General features: G+C 37.9%; 1 protein-coding gene across 4 annotated transcripts in view; it reads right to left on the bottom strand.

Annotated features, from left to right (window-relative positions):
• The window catches only part of LOC126266710 (leucine-rich repeat-containing protein 59-like), a 78,386-nt gene that overhangs the window by 16,894 nt on the left and 38,724 nt on the right, over positions 1-22,768 (bottom strand). For all 4 annotated transcript variants that reach the window (XM_049971160.1, XM_049971158.1, XM_049971161.1 and 1 more), the window contains 3 exons: positions 12,652-12,774; positions 11,130-11,352; positions 864-1,100 (listed from right to left, as the gene is read on the bottom strand). In XM_049971160.1, the coding sequence (XP_049827117.1) occupies positions 864-1,100; positions 11,130-11,352; positions 12,652-12,774 (583 nt within the window). The remainder of the gene's footprint in view (positions 1-863; positions 1,101-11,129; positions 11,353-12,651; positions 12,775-22,768) is intronic.

Consider the following 22,768-nt stretch of genomic DNA (forward strand, 5'->3'; position numbering starts at 1 on the left):
CTGAGGGTACACAGAGAAGCACCCAAGAATGTCTTGTCTCCCATGCAGCAGTGCTGGAACAGCCTCATCTCGAGTGTAGTACTGTACGGATGTGAAATGTGGACAGTCAACAATCCAGAAGCTTTTGAAATATAATGCTACAGAAGAATGCTGAAGATTAGATGGCTAGATTGAATAGCTAATGAAAAGGTACTGAATCAAATTGAGAAAAAAATAAATTTGTGGAACAATTTGACTAATAGAAAAGATTGGCTGATATAAAACATCTAAAAATAGTCAATGTGCTAATGGAGGAAAGTGTATGTGGTAAACATTGCAGAGTGAAACCAAGGCTTGTCAACAGTGAACAGGTTTAAATGGAACTAGCTGCATTAGTTGTGCAGAAATAAATATGCTTGCAGATGACAGACTAGTATGAAGAACAGCATCAAATCTTCAGATTGAAAAGGGCAACTACAAAAAGAAGTAACTGCTAACAAAGCGATATGACTTCCAGTGCAGTAATCATAGTAAGAGCATGTTTTAGCAATTACATTAAGACAAGCAAACAACGATGGTAACTTTGTAACTTGAGAAAATGTCCACTACGTTACAAAGACTTAATAACTAAAAATGTTGTGTATAACACAATGTTATGCACAACTTATTAATGTAAATTTCACAAATGATTAGGTAACTTTATAAATGCACAATTATTAGACTTCAATTGCAGAGTTAACAATGCTACTGTAATGCAGCTGTAACAATTATATGCATTAATTGATTCAACACACACACACACACACACACACACACCCGAGAGAGAGAGAGAGAGAGAGAGAGAGAGAGAGAGAGAGAGAGAGAGAGAGAGAGAGAGAGCTTACCAGATTTTTTTGTGTTGGAATGTTTGCTTTGTATTTTACCCCTTGGCACAGTGGAGAGATACTGTGATGTTTCTTCATCTACAATGGATTGGCTAGAACGTGAGTTATGTTTTACTCCATTTTCTGTTTTTGCCTGTATTTTTTCAGCTGATTTAGAAGCTTTCTTTTTCTTCTTCTGTTGTTGCTGCTGCTGTTGAAGCTCTTTCTTTTTCTCCTGCGCAGCTAGTTCATCTAATTCTGCAAATTAGACAATTGTTATACGCACAGGATATGGATGTGCAAAATCATATAATGTTAAAAATATTTCTCGTATATAACTGATATTCACTTACAGGGTATGGATGTAATTACAGCCCTGCTTTGTATTTTCTCATTTTGAATAAAAAATGTTTTGAAACTACTATTGAAATTGCACTTTCGTCAGTACAACCGAAATTCGTGTTAAATGCATATGAACTAGAAAGATTGTCATTTGCGATTTTTTTTAATAAAAGAAAAAAAAATCTGTATCTAGTAACATCACTAGTCTGCAATTTTAATGTATGTTCCTATCCTTAGTTCCGTCATTTAATTCAGTTTGCGATTATTTTTTTTAAAGAAATCTTTGGAGATATTTGTGTTACAAATTTTCTAAAACATTTTTCTGTTATTTGTAAACATGTCCTTTGACTTTTTACTGTTTATCAAATTCAAGACAGTAAATAAAACTTATTCTGATATAATATTTTCCAATCTGGTTTTACATGTGAGATGCTGAATTAAATGACAGAAAGAAGTGAACTGTTACTGGGATTTCATTACTTGAGCAACAGGAAGTTTCTTGTGCAATAGTAAGTCCCTTGCTTTGTTTAGGCTGCATCTGATATTCAATTACATTCAGATTTTTTAACAGTGTTGTTACTTTTACTTTTTGCAAGAGGAATCAATAACAAGTACCAATGTTTAGAATATTAGCTTTAAAAGATATTTTAGTAACAAGAGAGGCCACTATGACTAGATTTGCAGTTGCAAATGGTCCACATCATTTGCAAGTACCCCCCCCCCACACACACACACACATAATTGTGAGAGGTAAGTCACAGTGAAATAGATATATTGATAACTGGTGTATCCTGCCTGTTTAAGTGGAGTAAGACATCAAATGGGCCGATTGAGCAGGAGAGACACCACTGGACATTTTAATTTCCACCGTCTATATACTTTCACAAATAAATTCGTAAAACTTTATCAGCATGACCAGGAAGGATTCAGGATTCACACTCATAGCAGTGGAAGTTCAAAAACATGACATTTATTCACTTACTATTGGCTGCATTTGTTGCTATAGGTACACTTTTCTTCATAAGTAAGAGAAATTCTTCAGTGAATTTTGCAACTATACAAACCATACTTACAGGTGTATGACACACTACAATTTGTTTAATTTATGAAAAAATGAATGACCTGTCACATCTTAAACTTCATGTTTAGAAAAAACTCAGATTTTATAGTTATTTATCTCAAGTTTTATCAGAGTTTTTAAAAGATTTGGAAAATTTTAGAGTTGCATACACCTGTAAGTACGGTTTGTATGCTGTGCAAAATTCATCGAAGAATCTCTCTTACTTATGAAGAAAAGTATACCTATAGCAACAAATACAGCCAACAGTAAGTGAAAAATGATGAAATTTTGCATGTAAAAAAATTATTTTGTTATGTTTTTGAACTTCCACTGCTATTAGTGTGAATCCTGAAACCTTCCCAGTCATGCTGACGAAGTTTTATGAATTTATTTGTGAAAGTATAGACAGTGGAAATTAAAATGTCCTGTGGTGCCTCTCCTGTCCGAATTGGTCCGTTTGACGTCCTACCCCTCTTAAGGTCTCATACCTCAAGAAAACCAAAACAACTTGTTGGTTTTATCACTTCAGTCTCAGAATATCGATAAGAAAAATTCCTGTTGTATTCAAACAATAAACTCTTCAATTCTATTTGGAATTTTCGGTGAAAACAAAAAAAAAAGAAAAGAAAAACAAATTATAGTAAGTACAGTACCATCTGCAGTTAATTTTTTTCCTTTAATATCCAGTTCTGAAAAAGCAATGGTATTGCACCGAACAACTTGTGTTTTGCCATACTTGGTCTGTAATCTCAACAAGACTGGGAGAGGAAAGCTGGTGGAGTTAATTAGTAAGAGTATATCAGGTGTTAGACACTGGACTCGCATTCGGGAGGACGACGGTACAATCCGGCCATCCTGATTTGGGTTTACCGTGACTTCCCTAAATCACTCCAGGCAAATGCCGGGATGGTTCCTCTGAAAGGGCACGGCCGACGCCACACTGTCTGGTCTCCTTCCCCAAAACAACCAACCAAGTATATCAAGTGCATGTGGGACCACAGATAGTCAAATACCTGCTACCATGAGGAGGAGGACTATCCATTTTTTCACTTCTGTTGTATCTACCAGTTTAGAGGTTTCTTCATCATGTACCCAGGAGATAGAGCATTCCAAATTGGAGTGCACAAACACGAAAGAAATTTTCTTGGAATAATCTAGTTTTCATCAAAATGTACAGTCCATTAAAATTAACAAACACTAAATTGAAGTTGAATTACAGTCTTTAAACAGTGTGGTAGTATGCATTACAGACCACTGATGCAGAGATAATGAATTGCAACATACAGTGTTATCATCACATGAATGTCCTACTTGCTACTGTAGCACTACATTAACAGGAGGCGGATCACTTATTGAATCACAGGTGGCATATATTTTAAATTTAGATAGGATCTGATCGCAATTAGACCAGATTGCCACTTTGAATCACAGCTGTTAAACTAATGAAGCTAGACACCTATAAGAAGTTAATTATTATTTGTGTTTTCTGCTCATCTTGTGGGTATGTGGCCATTTTCTTTAACAAATTAAACGAAGTCCTGGGAAAGGTCTCAGCTCCCAAAACTATCATCATAATATTTAGAGATGTGAATATTCACAAAGCTGTCAAGAAGCACTTGCGGTGTGGCACAAATGATAAACATTGCTACTAGGGTATCAACAAGTTCAGCATCAGTCTTAGAACATGTACTTAAAGATTCTGAGGGGGAAAATTTTAAATTTTTCTATGGGAGGCATTGGCCTTTCTGATCAATACTGTTAGATAATAATGCTTAACATGGGCTTGGTAAAGCTTACGTAACTGCAGACCTACAAAAGGAATTTCTCAGAACATACATAGAGTACATACTTTTTCTAGGACATTGGAATGACGTGTATATGGAAAACAATGTAGAAGCTAAATTCTCTTGAGCCTCCACATTGCTTAAACTAATTTTTGAGGAGACATTTTCAAAAGTAGCCACTTATACAGCAGCAGCTAAAGAAAATAAATGGATAATTGCAGGTATCAGAAAGTCTGAGACTTAGCAAGCTGGGCATCTGTACTTATCTACCATGTTTTCTTCCTCCCAAAAATAACAATTTTTTTCCAAATTTCTTATATATCCGATAAGTATGGGCATAATACATGGAAGGACATGAAAACTGCATATCTGTAACTAAGCACAATTCAACTCTCATCAATTATTCAGTGCATTCTTCTGGTTAGTCTGAATCCACTGATATAACAAATTTGGCTGAAGACCGTGTTAATTGTCATATACCAGTAATTTTAAGTTTTGTTATCATTGTTCATGCGCTAACATATACACAATTATTGACTTCCTAATAAAGCAGAAGAAAAATCTGCAGAAATTAAGTATTCAATTAACCAATGACAAAAATATGTTAGCAACATCTACACTTATTTAATTTTGAAATAATTAACATCTTTGGGCAAAACATTGTTACTGAAATAGAATCACAAGCTTACACAAGATAACCATGTAATTCTATCGAGATTATTACTGTATTTGTAAGTTCATCTTAAAATTCTGCAACCAATATCACCAACTGTGACAACAGAGTGAGGTCATGAAAAGTACTGTTTTCGAAACTGATATTTACTGTGCATATTTTATTCATTCTGATATGATTATCTGCTTGGAAGGATAGTGTAATGAGTGATTAATACAGTGACTGTACTAATGATTTAATTGCCACACGTCAACAGTTGTCATTTATTACATTAGGGTTAAATTACTTAGTGCATTACAACAATACTGTAGGACATCAACCAAGTGTATATGTGGTTACTCATTTATCTGTGCATAACTGAAGTGGATGGAACCTGAACTGGCCACAAACAGCAGTTTATGCACCACCTAACTGCAACAAATGTTTGTGAACTGCAGTTTTGGTGTAGGCTACATTATTGGCAGTAGGTTATTCCCACCACAAACTTTTCAGCCTAACTGAGCACAAGAAACAGTTAAGCTACATGTCCTCCATGCACTTAAATTCCTCAGTTCTTTGAAAAAGCACTGCACTACTCCACAGCTCACAGATCATCATCACAGCAAGGGTATCAATACCAGGGGCAACAGGGGACTGGCCATCCGCTAGCTCTCAGGGAAAGGTAAAAATATAGTGTAGACAAATGTTTTTACTTCCAGAAAATGGCTGAAACATTACTATTATGCAAGTTTTTAACACGGTTGGAACTGAAACTTTTTATGGCTTCTTACAAATTGCTATTCATATTCCAAAATATTAAAAATACTCCGTACCCCAGGGTCTTTGTCCTCTCCTCCTGCAAACTATTGTATGAGCACCCTTGTATCACAAATATGAAAAATATACCACATAAAGACCGTTCAATGACAAAATAATATTTACAAGGGAAAATAAATACAAAGTAGAGTGGGATGTTGTAGACAAGAAAATAGGAAATGCAAGCACAAGTTGTTAACACACACTTTAAAGATGGAGGTAGAATAACAGAACAGCCTCAGGAACAGGCAAATTTTGCGGATGATGTATTGCAGAGGAGTTGCAGTTAAGTCTTACTGAAGTGCTTGTAGCACCCACAACATCCTACACAGCAAGCTCAGTTATTATGTTTTCCATAACAGAGCTTAAAGTCAGGAAAACCCTATCAGTACAGAGACAGCATTGATGCCCAATTAACAAATGATAAATGAGTCCTTCAGTTCAGATATTTTTTCAGAGTTCGTAAAGCATCCACGAGTTGCACCCTTACTAATGAATGGTAATGCAGAAAGTATTGAAAACTACTAGCCAGTTTCATTATTGCTATATTTCTGAAATGCATTATGAGCGATAGACTAATGAGTTACATGAATAAATATAACCTCTTTAAGAGGGGAAGCACAGTTTTGCTTCAAAATAGCAAAAAGTTTAATATTGGCCATTACTGAGTTTACAAAAGTGTACTTCAAGCTCTCAACAGGGATAAGTGTATTTCAGGCACATTCTTAGACTTGTCCAAGGCTTTTGACACTGTTGACCATAAAATACTGCCAAACAAGCTATAAGCATGAGGTGCAAGAGGAACAGCTAAGAAGTGGTTCCAGTCTTCTCTGGAAAACAGGGTACAAAATCTGCTGATAAGTTTTTAAGTGAAACAACTGTCAGACAAGAAATACATAAACATATGTGTTCTTTAATGTAGTGTATTGGGCCCAGTTATGTTCTTTATATGATTTGCAGATAGTATAAGACATGAAGAAAAAGTTCTCTACGCTGATGATAGCAACAACATAGTCACTGATAAAACACCAGAGCTCCTATTAGAGAAAGCAAATGAAACCCTCAGGAATGTTTTCAGTTGGGCAGTAGATAATAAATTATGCACTTTGGCACAAACTTCTCACCTTAGGTGTAGATGATAAATCTACAGATTGTGTAACAAGTACAACAGCACGTGTGCAACGGAAGACGTGTGCACTTTTAAACTCTTCGTCATTAGCTCCAGAGACCATCAAGCGGTTAAGACCACATGGCAGCGTACCACCGAGACTGTATGGTCTTCCTAAAGTGCATAAAGAAGGTCTGCCTTTACGACCTATAGTGAGTAATATTGATGCACCCACGTATGATTTAGCCAAACATCTAGCTTCCTTGCCGAGATCATTTGTGGGCAAATGTTCACACCATATACGGAACTCTGCTGATTTTATCGATAGACTGGGGTCTCTCCACTTAAGTAGTTCGGATCTTCTAGTGAGTTTTGATGTAGTTTCCCTTTTCACAAAAGTACCTCTTGGGGATTCCTTGTTTCTAATCGGTCAACAGTTTGAATCGGACATCACTGCTTTGTTTCGACATGCTCTTTCCTCAACTTATTTTATGTTTAACCAGGAATTTTTTTAACAGTCTGACGGTGTCGCCATGGGCAGCCCTCTGTCCCCTCTGGTGGCTAACCTTTTCATGGAGGATTTTGAAGAGAGAGCACTTGAATCAGCGGTTTGTAAACCTACTATTTTCTGGAGGTACGTCGATGATACTTTCATAGTCTGGCCCCACGGAGAAGAAAAGTTAATGGAGTTTTTTCATCATCTTAACTCCATCCATCAGAATATTCGATTTACCATGGAACTAGAGAAAGATGGTGTCCTTCCATTCCTGGATGTTCTGGTTAAGCGGAAGAGTGACGGCTCGTTGGGACACACTGTTTACCGAAAGCCGAGTCACACTGATTTGTACCTGCATTCTTCCAGTTGCCATCACCCATCCCAAACCATGAGTGTACTTAAAACCCTTGTGCACAGGGCACACACGGTGTCGGATGCAGAAAATTTGCCTAAGGAACTTGCACATTTAAGGACGGTGTTCAGAGACAATGGTTACTCGACCCGGCAAATTAACAGGGCCTTCGCAACTAGAGCCAGGAACCGGGAAGTGTATAAAGAAGAGAGTGCGCCAGCCAAGTCCCTAGCTTTTCTTCCCTTCGTTGGTAATATCTCTTTTAAAATAGCAAGGATTCTAAATACTTTTCATGTGAAAGTTGTTTTTTGTCCGCCATCTAAGATTTCAGATTTGCTGGGTTCGGTGAAGGATGATCTGTTGCTGCGGAAGGCGGGAATTTACAAAATGCTGTGTCAGTGCGGTATGGCCTATATAGGACAGACAACACGTACTGTGGAAGAGCGTTGTACAGAACATCAACGTTGTACCCGTCTACTGCAATCCAGTAAATCTGCAGTTGCGGAACATTGTATTTCTAACGGACATTCAATGGAGTACGACAAAACTTCGATTTTGGCCACAGCAACAACTTTTTGGGACTCCATTATTAAAGAATCCGTTGAAATACGCAGTGCTGGAAATTTAATGAACCGGGACAGTGGTTACCAATTGAATAATACATGGAATCCCGTCATTACAGAAATTTTCTCGAGACGAAGACGCCAGAAGACATCGATACCTGCGGCCAGCGACAATACCGACGGCACCTGAGTTTCACAGTTCCACCAGCGAGGGCGCTGTTGCTGGGCGGTGTGGTTCTTCTGTCTCCGCGACTGCAACGCATGCGCGGCAGTACTATCAGCGCACTATATAAGACGGAACGGAGAACGTCTTCGTCAGTCCTCGTTCGGCTCATCTGAAGATGGCTGGCAGTTGTCCAGCCAAAATATCATGCGAAGAAGTTTACGACGACCGGCTGCAAGACCGAAATCTATTTGAACAAGTTTTTATGGCTTAATATTGATTATCAGTTAATGTGGAATGAGCACACAAAGATACCGGTAAAAAGAACACCATCAGTATGATATGCTCTTAGGGTTTTTTGTTACAATTTGTAACAGCAAATGTCTTTGTGGTGACATACTATTCCTACGTACATCCCGTTCTTAGATACGTGATTCTTTTTTGTCAACTGAAGGCACGAAACATGGACACAGTTTTTCAACTGTAGAAAAGGCCATAAGAATAATAACTATAAGTCATAGTTGGGCTCACTGTAAAGGGCTACTCAGAAAATGGGATATCCTTACTGCAGCAAGTGAGTACGTCTACCAATCTGTAGTGCATATCAGGGATAACATTGTTAATTATTCCACTATCTACACCTACATCTACATCCATACTCCGCAAGCCACCTGACTGTGTGTGGCGGAGGGTACCCTGAGTACCTCTATCGGTTCTCCCTTCTATTCCAGTCTCGTATTGTTCGTGGAAAGAAGGATTGTCGGTATGCTTCTGTGTGGGCTCTAATCTCTCTGATTTTATCCTCACGGTCTCTTCGCGAGATATACGTAGGAGGGAGCAATATACTGCTTGACTCTTCGGTGAAGGTATGTTCTCGAAACTTTAACAAAAGCCCGTACCAAGCTACTGAGCGTCTCTCCTGCAGTGTCTTCCACTGGAGTTTATCTGTCATCTCCCTAACACTTTCGCGATTACTAAATGATCCTGTAACGAAGCGCACTGCTCTACGTTTGATCTTCTCTATCTCTTTCTATCAACCCTATCTGGTGTGGATCCCACACTGCTGAGCAGTATTCAAGCAGTGGGCGAACAAGCGTACCGTAACCTACTTCCTTTGTTTTCGGATTGCATTTCCTTAGGATTCTTCCAATGAATCTCAGTCTGGCATCTGCTTTACTGACATTTGTGTCTGCATATGTGCGGATGGATGTGTGTGTGTGTGCGCGCGAGTGTACACCTGTCCTTTTTTCCCCCAAGGTAAGTCTTTCCGCTCCCGGGATTGGAATGACTCTTTACCGTCTCCCTTAAAACCCACATCCTTTCGTCTTTCCCTCCCCTTCCCTCTTTCCTGGAGAAGCAACCGTTGGTTGCAAAAGCTAGAATTTTGTGTGTATGTTTGTGTGTGTATCGACCTGCCAGCGCTTTTGTTTGGTAAGTCACATCATAATTGTTTTTAGATATATTTTTCCCACGTGGAATGTATCCCTCTATTATATATGTGCATTGCTATAGATGTATTCCAGGCTGAATAATCTAGGTCAGTTTTTGTGAGTGCACTGATTCATTATAACTGCTCATCGGTGACATGAAATGGCACTTATATGTTATAGCAAAATACAGATATGTGCATTTTAAATGCTGTTGCAAGTGATTTAGCATTTTGATTTTTACTGGTTTATACTATAGAATGATGTGAGGACCTATCACTGAAATTTAATATTTTATTGATTAGAGTTATTTCTGGCTGGAGAACAAGTGGTGTACTCTTATAAAGAACATTTTGTTTATCAGCGTCACAGGAAGCAGTTATTTTACACCAAATTTGGTACATTCAAGTTCGCCCTCAGCATCTCTGTGTAATCACATATAGTAAAGTAGGGATGGAATACTATCATGAGATAGTGGATAATTATGAGGGTAGTTACACAAGCTGAGGATTCATGTGGATTATCCCTAGGTCGATGACATTACCTAGGTGCGCACAGGTTCCTTACGCGCTGATTGGTTGGTAAAACAACATATCTCCAGTAAAGTTAGTGCACAGAGGAGAAGGGACAGCATCGCAAAATTTCTATACATATTCATGGAACAATTGCCAGTATGGTCCTACACTTACCAAGGGAAAAAAAAGCAAAGATCTCAAATCAGTATTTTCTATCACAAATAAAATTTTATAATAATCTGACCAATGAAATGAAAGACATCTGTTCAGAAAGGCAGCTAAAACATTAATTATAACTAATGCATACCACAGAACTGAGATTACTTGGAGGATTCAGAGTAGCAGGTGGTAATAATAATAGGTTAACTATGACACCCTGTTGCATTTCAACTCATGATGACAGTTTACTGCTTTTGCAAAAAAGTAATGCATCAGGATCTAAAGTGCAAGACAGTAATGTCTTGCTAACACAGTTTTTTCCCCCAGGTGCACAGAGAGGAGGACAGGAAGGAAACATGGAGCATACCTGAACACTGGTGGTCAAAGAATTGGTTGTCCGAACAGGCTGTAGTTACTGCAAGGAGTATCGTCATGGTCCAGAAGTCATCAGCTGGTGTTCCTAGTGTGTACAGTGATGAACAGCACAACTGTGTGTTTATATTATTAGTTATCAGAATATATTGGCGGGTAAATCAAACAATGTTGTGTAATAGGCAACAACTGAATGAGGCGGTGCAGCTATTAAGGCACTGACCTCATGTTTTGGAGGGTGGGGTTCACTCTGTCCAGCCATCCTGATTTGGATTTTCTGTGGTTTTGCTCAGTAACTTCAAGCAAATACTGGGACAATTCCTTCATCAAGGCCATCCTACCCTTACAGAGCATACTTCAGTATTCTGTGTATATTCTTTGAGCAATTGATTTTTATTGTATTACCATGACAACTTCTATATCACTGTGAGATGATCCTTTGATTAAATAAATAGATTTATAAATAAATAAAACTTACCACGCTGTCTCCTTCTCTGCTGTTGCCTACGCTCACGTTCTTCAGCAATCTGCACCTGCATATTCTGTAAAAAGGGCACCACTGTGCGAGCAGCTTTCTGGCACTGAGCTGCATCCAAGCATGGACCAACCACTTCAGCAAGAGCTGGCACAAGTGGGTTGTTTTTCAGATCAAGCCAACGCAGGTTCCTCAATTGTCCAATGCTTAACGGGAGGTGTTGCAGCTATGTTGAAAGAAAGAACTTTTATAACCGAACAATACCTGAAAGAGTGTTATGTCCTTTACAGAGCTTAGATATATTTACTTTTATAATTACCATAGAGTAAACTTTTTAACATTATTATAGCCAACATCACAACTTTCATTTCGCACATATCAAATATAGGTACACTGACAGGTAACATGGAACAGTAATGTGTCACACATTATAAACCACGACCACAACAAATATGCACATGGCCATTCGTGCAGTGGAATAAAAATACATTTCCAGGCATAAAAATAATAGCATACCAAATATATTTCACTGATTCAATTTCACTGATGAAACCCAGACAGGCTCATATGATGAAGTGGACATAAGCTGTTAAAAACCATACATCCAAATATGAGTTTCATGGCAATCAGAGACATAATGTCAGATTGTTCACTGCTTTACGAGGCAGCCAACTGCTCTTGTGTTTATTGTAACACAATAATCAAATCTAGCTCTCTGAATAGAAACCCTGTAAAGTAGTAGTATAGAGGTAATGAATGATTCTTCCTCTCCTGAGGCAACCTCCTCATCTCAGAGTACCACACGCAACCTACATTCTCAATTATTTGGCGGATGTATTCCAATCTTTTATTATCTATAGTTTTTACTATCTACAGCTCTCTCTAGTAACATGGAAGTTATTTTGTGATGTCTTAACAGATATCCTTCCATCTTGTTTATTCTTCCTGTCAGAGTTTTCCATATATGCTTTTCCATGCCAATTCTGCAAAGATCCACTTCATTTCTTACCTTACCAGTCCATCTAATTTTCAACATTCTTCAGTAGCACCACATCTCAAATGCTTCAAGTCTCTTCTTCTCCAGTTTTCCCACAATCTGTGTTTCACTGCCATACAATGCTGTGCTCCAAATGTACATTCTCAGAAATTTCTTCCTCGAATTAAAATCTATGTTTGACAGCAGTGGACTTCTTGTGGTCAGAAATGCCCTTTTTGCCATTGCTAGTCTGATTTTTATGTTCTCCTTGTTCTGTCCGTCACAATTTATTTTTCTACCTATGTAGCAGAATTCCTTAACTTCATCTACTTCATTATCACAAATCCATGTTTCTCATTTCTACTACGTCTCCTTACTTCCATCTTTCTTTGGTTTACATCACACTCAACATCTAACACACACATCATAAATGAAAATTCTCAGAACAATGACATCAATATCAATTAGTATTTCAAGACTTGTAATAGAAGTAAAAATCAAAATGTACTTTATATGCCAAATATTTTTTAGGAAAAATCATATACTTACTTTATTATTATAAAGATCCAGATGCTTTAATTGTACCAGTTCACCAAAGTTTTCAGGTAGCTCTGTCAGAAAGTTGTTGCTCAAATCAATTTTAACAAGATGAACCAATGAAGCAAAATTCTTCTGCAAATAAAAATATTTTCTATTAACAACTATTACAATTAGGAATGAAACAGTGAAATGAAAAGTCACTCAAGAACAGGGCAAGACAAACCACTGGTAAACAAAGGAACGGGCTTACAGAGAGAAATCAGTTATTAATCAAGCTAACAATTACCACAAGAAGCACCATAGGGACACATATTTAAGAGTATTTCTACAGTAAATTAACTAAATCATCAAAGAATGCCCTGAAATATCAAAAGAAAATAAAAATTGCATAATTATGAGAGAGAAATTATTGCACAACAGTACGCTCTGAAGTCTCATTTAGTTACAGTTTTTCTATGGGATAACAGCAGTGAACTTCTTTTAACGTGGTTCTTGTTTTTGAATCTTCGTTGATATTTTTTCATCTCAGGTTAATCAGCTTCAGAGCTTTTCAAATTAATTTTGATAGGGAGTAATTTGCCACTCCCTGAATACAGTGGGAAGATACAATGACTACTGTCAACAGTTTCCCTGAGTCTCTGCACCAGGAAAAATCTGGAATGAGCACTCTAATACTAAGTAACCCTGATGTCCCTGGGATTTTTGATGCTACTACACCATTAATGTAGCTCACAAAACCAGCTCATCACCTCCTGAGGGTGATTTGACAACTGTTCCCAGATCAAGTTATTCTAGGGAAAAGCTCTTGTGTGATAGAGGGACAGCAGTCACTTCATGATATAACTACAGAAGAGATGTTGTATCTTGTGGGGCATATGTTTCAGCCAACATAAGGCATCTCATTTCTTGAGGCTAAGTTCAATGTTTTTGGAATGCCAAAATTGGCGCAGGGATCAAGGATTTACACTATTGGGAGCCCTGGCATAAAGAAGATAATAAGAGCTCCCTGGGGAAATAGTAGTTTGATTTGAAGAAAAAACTGACATCCACTGGGTCTACACTGAATAGGTTACAGCCATCAGTAACCAGCGAGTAAGTTGTAATTGTCAGGTAACTGGTTTTTCAGAGTGAAGCTTTTGCGCCATTTCGTGGAGTGCCTCAACTTCATCTGGTTGGATTTGTTTCTGTCAGAAGATTTTCATACACTACAATACAGAAATCTTCAGGAATTATTGTGTTTATGTTTGCACTTCACAGGTATTAGAAATGCAGAAATGAGAAGAAGAAAACTGTCTGAACTCTACTACCTCTTGAATGCATGTGAATGTTCAAACTCAAAATAGTAAATTGGGTTTAAAATTGGCATAGTGTTTAGTAGCATAAAAGCAGATTTTATTTTCTATGAGTTTGAAACAGTTTGAAGGAGTGGAAAACTTTGACTATAACAATTAAATTTTACAGTACAGAGATATATATTAGAAGAAAATATTTTACCAAGATAAAATTTTCAGTGACTCATAAAGTATCAACACTTTTTGATTCTTCTTTTTAAAACAACTGCAAAATAAGTGACCTTTCTTTTGACATTTAAAAATGTAGTTGTCCCTCTCCTGAAAGTCTGGGCACCACAATTATTTACTACAAGGTATGCTCCTCTAAATGGACTGGCTCAGCCACTTATAGGAGGATCTGCAGTTTAACATAATTTCCATATTGCAGTTTAACCCTTTCAATCCAAATTTTTTCTGGAAAAAGGAAAATTTTTCTTTACGTGGTAATGAACTTATGTGATTTTTTAATGATTTTGGATGCAAGATTTATACAAAAATATGTATCTGTTTTTAAAATTACTTTGTACACGTGGCTTCATTTGATTGACTAAAATAACTTATTACAAAATATTCACTATTGTAATAAATATATTCAATTATACAGTGGAATACCGCAAACCAACCACACCTGTGTATTCTGGTGGTCACAAGCTTCTGTGAATTGCTATATTGACTTGCTGATATTTTCACAGTGATACCAAACAATCAGAGGTACATCCACATGATGAAAACGTTGAATATTCACAAATGTGTACCTCAGGTCTCCATCGGGAAAAATACTTCTGTTGCAGCTAAGACAAAGTAAATTTAATGTACACAACGTTAGCCACAGGAAATGAAAGGGTTAACTTGGCAATTTGTTTATTGAAAAGTATTTACCGTTAATTAAAGGAATGAAAAGCGACACCTCAGATCTTTACATTTGTAGTCGCTCACTTTTCTAGCCTCATGGTCTCAACCCATCTCTACTGAGATCAAATTTGAATGTGACTGTGAAGCTATCTGAATGTGTGTAATAGGTCTATGTGAAATCAAGCTAATCATTGGCCACCTGATTCCACAGTGACTGTTTTAAAATCATTCAAAGAAAGTCAACACTCAGTCGCACAGAAATACCTAGATCGTGCAATATTAGGTGGAGGCAATTTTAACCTACTGAGCATTAGACTGGGGTGTCTATGAATTCATTGCAGGGGGTTCTGACAGGCAGTCTTGTGAAGTAGTTTGGGACCTATTTTTGAAAAACGGTCTTGAACAGATAGTTAGACAACTCACAGACAATGGAAACATTTTAGACCACTTGTAGCTACAAAAATGCCAGACCTTATCGACTTTGTCAGTATAGAGACTGGGATTAGTGACCACAATGTCATTAAAGTGACTTCGGCTATTGAAGTTAATAAATTAATCACGGAGGCTAAGTGAGTATTTCTGCTAGAAAGAGCAGATAAGCAGTTGTTTGGGTCCCGCTTACACAATGAATGAACATAATTTAGTTCTGGTATGACAGACATAAAGGAATTATGAGCAAAGTTTAAACAGCCTGTAAATCGCGTTCTTGAGTAATTACGTATGTGCCGAGTAAGTGGATTAAGGACAAAAAAGACCATTCGTGGTTTAGTAACAAAATTCAGAAAATGCTCAGGAAGCAAACACTGTTGCACTCTCAGAATGTGCAAATGATGACAGGCAAAAGTTGTTAGAGATCTGTGCATCTTTAAACAGAGTGATGCACAAAGCATACAGCAACTATCACCATCATACCTTAACAAAAAAAACCTTGCTGAGATCCTGAGAAAATTCTGGTTTTACGTAAAATCACTAAGTGGGTCACAGGCTTCTATCCAGTTGCTCACTGACCAGTCTTGTGTGACAACAGACGACAGAAAAATGAAAGTTGAAGTTACAAATTTCAATTTTAAGAAATCATTCACTTAGAAGGATTGCACAAACATACGAGGGCGTTTGAAAAGACTGTGCAAAGTCCGAGAGATGGCACCACTGGTGCATATCAAGGACATGTTTAGTTAGTAGCATCTTTGGAATGAATGCATACCAAGTTTCAGCCATATTGGTCTATTTCTTTGTTTGGCATTCGTGTGAATCAAGGAAGTCGAGTGATTGTTAAAAATGGATGAAAAAGAATTTCGTGTGGTGATTAAACATTACTTTATGAAAGGCTAAATGCCTCAAGAGACTAAAGAGAAGCTTGATAAACATTACAGTGACTCTGCTCCTTCGATTAGAACAGTTTATAAGTGGTTTCAAAATTTTTGGAGTGGCCATATGGGCATTAGTGATGCTGAGAGTTCTGGACGCCCTGTGGAGGTCACGACTCCAGAAATCATTGATAAAATGATGGATGACAGAAGAGTTAAAGTGCGTGAGCTTGCTAATGCTGTGGGCATCTTGAATGAAAGGGTACATAATATTTTGCATAAACATTTGGACATGAGAAAGCTATCCACAAGATGGGTTCTGTGTTTGTGCTCACGCTCGATCAAAAACGGAATCATGTGAAGTGTTGCAAGGATGGTATGCAGCTCTTCAGAAAGAATCCGCAGGACTTTAAGCATTGTTTCCTTAATGTGGATGAAACATGGATACGTTACTATACTCCTAAGACCAAACAACAATCTAAACAATGGGTTACCAAGGCAGAATCTGCACCAAAAAAGGCAAAGACCATTCCTTCGGCCGGAAAGGTGATGGCGACTGTCTTTTGGGATTCATGAGGGATAATCCTCATCGACTACCTGGAAAAGGGTAAAACTACTACAGGTGCATATTATTCATCGTTATTGCACTATTTGAAAATCGAGCTGCAAGAAAAATGCTGGCAATTGGACCACAAAAAAGTCCTTTTCCATTACGAAAATGCACCAGCACACACCTCAGCAGATGTGGTCGCAAAATTAATGGAAATACGATTCCAACTCATTCCACATCCTCCATATTCTCCAGACTTGGCTCCCTCAAACTACTATTTGTTCCCCAGATTGAAGAAATGGTTAGCAGGACAAAGATTTTATTCAAACGAGGAGGTGATTGCAGCAACTAATAGCTATTTTGCAGAAATGGACGATTCGTATTATTCGGAAGGGATCAACAAATTAGAACAGCATTGGACGAAGTATATAAGTCCAAAAATGTCGAAAAATAAAAATCATTTACTCCAAACACATAAGTAGTTTTCATTTTTGCACGGAATTTTCACACGGCCCTCATACTGTTGTTTGGACAATTACACAGACTCCTATATGAAGGGCACAGTAATAAGCTTGGCATACACAAACAGAAAGACCTGAAAGCAAATAAGTCACCAGATCCTGATGGAATCCCAATTCCATAGAGCACTGTTTTACAAACAGTGCTCTATGGCATCAGTCCCTTACTTAGCTTGCACGTATCGTGAATTTCTCACCCAGCAGAAACTCTTAAGTGACTGGGAGAAAGGGCAGGTGACTCCTGTATATAGGAAGGCTAAGAGAACAGATCCACAAAATTACAGACCAATATCCTTAATGTCAGTTTGCTGCAGAATTATTGAGCATATTCTCAATTCGAATAAAACAAATTTCTTTGGACAGAAGAGCTTCTTTCCACAAATTAGCCCAGATTTAGAAAGCATCACTCTTACGAAACTCAGCTTGCTCTTTTCTTACATGATATCCAGTGAACCATGGATGAAGGACAACAAGAAAACTCCATATTTCTAGATTTCCAAAAAGCATCTGTCACAGTGCCCCAATGCAGACTGTTAACAAAAGTATGAGCATGCAGAGTAGGTTCCCAGATATGTGAGTGTCTTTAAGACTTCTTGAGTAATAGAACGTAGTATGTTGGCATTGATGGCGAGTGTTCATCAGGGACAAGGGTATCATCAGGAATGCCCCCAGGGAAGTGTCGTAGGACTGCTATCGTTCTGTTGGGTAGGGTTGGTTGTGGGAAAGAGACCAAACTGCGAGGTCATCAGTCTCGTCGGATCAGGGAAGGAAGTCGGCCGTGCCCTTTCAGCGGAACCATCCCAGCATTTGCCTGGAGTGATTTAGGGAAATCACGGAAAACCTAAATCAGAATGGCCAGATGCGGGATTGAACCGTTGCCCTCCCGAATGCGAGTCCAGTGTGCTAACCACTGCGCCACCTCGCTTGGTATCGCTCTGTGTACACATAACTGACCTGAAAGACAGTGTGGGCAGCCATTTGCAGTGAGTGGTTGTAGGAGGATACAAGAAAACTTAGACAAAATTTCTAGTTAGTTTGATGAATGGCAGTTAGCTCTAAATGCAGAAAAAAGTAATTTAGTGCAAATTAGTGGGAAAAACAATCCCATAATATTTTAATATAATATTAGTACAGTCACACTGATTAAAGATCTAGGCATAATGTTGCAAAGTGATATGGAATGGAACAAACGTGTAAGAACTGCAGTAAGGAAGGCAATTGGTTGACTTTGGTTTATTGGCAGAATTTTAGGAAAGTGTGGGTCATTGGTAAGGAAGACTGCATATGGAACACTAATGTGACCCATTTTTTAGTACTATTCAAGCTTTGGCGACCCCCATCATGTCACATTAAAGGACCCATTGAAGCAATTCAGAGGTGAGGTGCTAGATTTGTTACCGGTAGGTTCAATCAATATGCCAGTACTACAGAGATACTACAAATGGCAATCCTTGGCGGGAAGGCAACATTCTCTTCAAGAAACACTATTGAAAAAATTTAGAGAACTGTCATTTGAAGTTAACTACAGAAAAATTCTACTGCCACCAACATAACTGTGTATAAGTGTCACAAAGATAAAAGAAATTAGGACTCGTACAGGGGTCTACAGACAGTTGTTTTTCTATTTGCAAGTGGAACAGGAAATTAAATGATTAGTAGTGGTGCTAGGTACCTTCCGCCATGCACCATACGGTACCCTGCAAAGTATGTACGCTGATGAAATATATATAACTAATTTCCTAGTTACAAATGTAACTGTGTTTTCATAGCTAATGGTGCTTTAAGTAACACAGAAAATATGGCAGAACTATAAAGTGGAAGTTCTTTCACACTTTTTTGTCAAGAAAGTGCCTCTTCCATTTCCTCATTAGTGCTTATAATAGTACCAGAAATACTTGTTCAGAATGAACGATTTGATAACTTTGCACCCGTTTCCCAACTTAACTCTGGTCAAATGACAGCTTCTACATTTTCCTCTGGCTGCCCTCCAACTTGTGCATGGCCACTAGCAGTAGTACTGGAGATAACCAGAGGGAGCACATGATTTTAAAACATAACTTACTTAGTGGTTATCAAGGTTCACCGACCAACGAGTGTGTGTGTGTGTGTGTGTGTGTGTGTGTGTGTGTGTGTGTGTGTGTAAAAGTTCTGTATTGGTGTATTACTGAATTGTGTTAAATAACTGACCAAGTGGACTGCTATAGCCAGAACTGATCTGGCAACATGGATTGACCAGAGAGAAATTTTACATCAGAAGGCACTTACTGATGCAATTTGGTATCCACTGGCTTTGCATCATCTGATAAGACATTTTACTCAGTGTGGAACTGCAATTCCCCCTGACGGCAGCAATCAGTGATACCAATGCCTTATAACTCAGAATGAGATATCCTCAGGTCCCTGGCAATGGTCAACTGGTGCCGCTGTTAAGGTCCGAGAGGCAGTGTCAGTGAATGACAGAGTGACACAAGCAGCACACACAATCCAATACCAGTGATGCAGCACTGGCGATGTTACTAATGACAACAGAAGATGAAAACAATAAATCAACATCTAAGCATAAGGGAACACAAATAAGCAATGGCAGGTTAGTGAGGCTGAGGACTCAACAGCCATGAAGAAATTCTTCGATTATTTTTAACTTAGCTGCAGAAACTTCCAGTGCAAAAAGCCACAGAATTGGAAATCTCTCTCTCTCTCTCTCTCTCTCTCTCTCTCTCTCTCTCTCTCTCTGAATTTAAGTATCAAGTGAAAATATAGAGACCAACAAAGAGTTACAAAAAGACCAAAATGTTAAGGGAAAACTTTCTACCTGACAAACAAAGAAATAGAAAAAGATGTCAAGAAACTTAAGTGCCCTTGCCAAATAGGATAACTGGCTGAAATCTGGAATATGATATTCAGTACATTGGAATGTGATGATAAAGGAAACACTACACATAAAATCTTTGTTATTTCGTTATTTACTAGATCCCAAGGTAGATAGACTGAAGTCAAAACAGCATTACAGATTGGGACTATGCTATAAAGAAATTGTTCACTTTGTGATAGAAGTCAGTTCTTTGAGAAGGGAATATTTGCTAAGTGTCACAAGAACATGTACTAGTTTTCAAATAATTTCAGAAAAGACGAAGTCAAGGTTTTCAAATCTTTCAGCTCTCAGAATTTTAGACATTATGGAATGACCAGCATTGAAAAAGTGCTATAAAAACAATGTAAGGTGCACAATCATCCGAAAAATCTGTCCAAAATCTAATTTTCAGCATGTATGTATCTCCTATGTATTTAGATGGAAGACCTGACAAAATTCAGAAACAGAATGTCTGACCTACTAAACACTTCTTAGGGCAGAAATAAAACAAAAAGTTTATGACCAGCCAAGATAGGTAGATAGAGGAGAGAGAGAGAGAGAGAGAGAGAGAGAGAGAGAGAGAGAGAGAGAGAGAGAGAATGTGCACTCAAATGTTAGAACTATGTGAACTACACTGTCGTAAGAAATCTACGAACTCTGAGGAATTGTATTGGGATTTAGTAATATGTCATGGATGCCTGTGTTACGCCAAATAGTTGGACATGGCTATAGTATCCATCCAAGAAATGTACAACGGAAATGATGAATCTCTGGGGTTCTTTCAGCAACCCGTGTAACAATTACAACCTCCAGGCCAATGGATGACATTGTTTGGTAAAGAGAGGTCACAGACACAGAACTTAGTGAGGTTTGCAATGAGCAAACATTAACATAGGAGATAGACACTTTAGTATCTTATGTTTGCTGAGAAGCAATACATTCCATACAGTCACGAGAGAGCCTCATATTGATATGGACTGAAAACAATTACTGCTATTTGCATAACCGGTTGCCATGCCTTTTCTCCAAGTACAATGCAGATGCAAAATCCATACCGTGACATAGTAGACAAAATATCCAACAGAAAACCATACTAGCAGATCTAATTCTAGACCTAAGCTCACAGAAAGTGAATGGACCTGGATTTACAAATAAAACTCACGGAAAAGCGGAATTATAAATGGGCACAGTTGTTACACTGACCAATAATAGTGCAGTTTTGTGCGTCTTAGAATGGCAAGCATTACATGGTGTCACTATGAGTGATTACAATATGATTCTGCTTTAACTCCACCAAGCAAATGCAGTGCCTGGTGTGCGTGAGAAAAAGTTTGCATGCTAATATACACAGTATTAAAATGAAGTACGGGTGAAATGTTTCATATGGAGTTTCATGATGAAGTGTTAAACCATTTGAATTAGGACAAGGAGTTGACCAGAAAAAAAGAGTACATGGAAGTCAGATTTGTAGGAGTGAAAAGTATATGGAAACCTTTATTACATTTATGACAATATACTTTGTGTAAGTGGTGCCCTATGGTTTCTAAGTACTTTGGAAAAAAGATATTTCATGACTCCCAAGAGCTGCTGTTAAAGTAATTCTTTATTATATGAAGTATTAGTAAATAATTATTTTATCAGCAACTCTTGAGGATTCTTAAACATGGTTCATCAAATACTTATGAGTTATGGTGCACCATCCAAACAAAATTTTTGGTATTTGCCTACCTAAGCCAAACATGCCATCCTAGTAAATGTAGTAAATAAAGAATTTAATTATTTTAGCAGCAGCTTTTGGCAGTTTTGAAATTGGCATTTTTCAAATATTTCTGAGTGTTCTTTGTGCTTTAAGTGCTAACTTCAGTGCCCTTTGTTATTAATCAAAACTAAACAGATTTGTGCTATATCTCTGTCATTGACAATGACAATACCCTGCAATGTCCACTATCACTGATTCCTCTGGCAACCGGTAAGAGATGTCACTGCGATGTCACACAGGCTGGCCATTGATGACAAGCCAGAGAGAAAACCTGGCTTCTGCAAGACATTTCATATCATGCTGTGCTTATTTCTCTACCTTACTTACACTGTACTTTCACGACAATGAGGACTCAACTTCTGTGTGTGTGTGTGTGTGTGTGTGTGTGTGTGTGTGTGTGTGTGTGTGTGTTTTACGCATGTGCACATGTGGGCATATGGATGTGTGTGCGAACACAATAAACTAAGTTCATGATCATGCATATGGAATTCATCAATTCATAACATTGTGGCAGCCAGAGCTGCAACTTCAGATGCAACAGCAGGCACAACAACAGCACATTCTGGAGCAGCAACAGCTTATGTAAGAGCAATTCATCAAGCCAGAACAGCATTCACTACCATTATTCACACAATTTCATCCACATAGAATAATGAGACATACTAAAGACATCTGCAGCTCCACTTTCAGGTAAATAACATGACCACAGTCTGAAATCCATACTTTGTTCTCTAAGCATTATGAGAAATGAACATGTTTTAGCAGCTAGACTAGCATTTGTTCAGGCATCAATTATATGCTGCATAGGAAACTAATTTCAGAGAGCAGAATATTGAGAGTTGATTATTGTGTGAAAAATCAAAATTGTAAACAATGTTGCACTGAATCATTAGTGTGTCATGCAATAATTACGTATGCATCCCACAGATTGAAACTGTGGCCTCCATTCAAAAAGCCC

The sequence above is a fragment of the Schistocerca gregaria genome, chromosome 4 (assembly GCF_023897955.1).
Source record: "Schistocerca gregaria isolate iqSchGreg1 chromosome 4, iqSchGreg1.2, whole genome shotgun sequence".
NCBI classification, from domain to species: domain Eukaryota; kingdom Metazoa; phylum Arthropoda; class Insecta; order Orthoptera; family Acrididae; genus Schistocerca; species Schistocerca gregaria.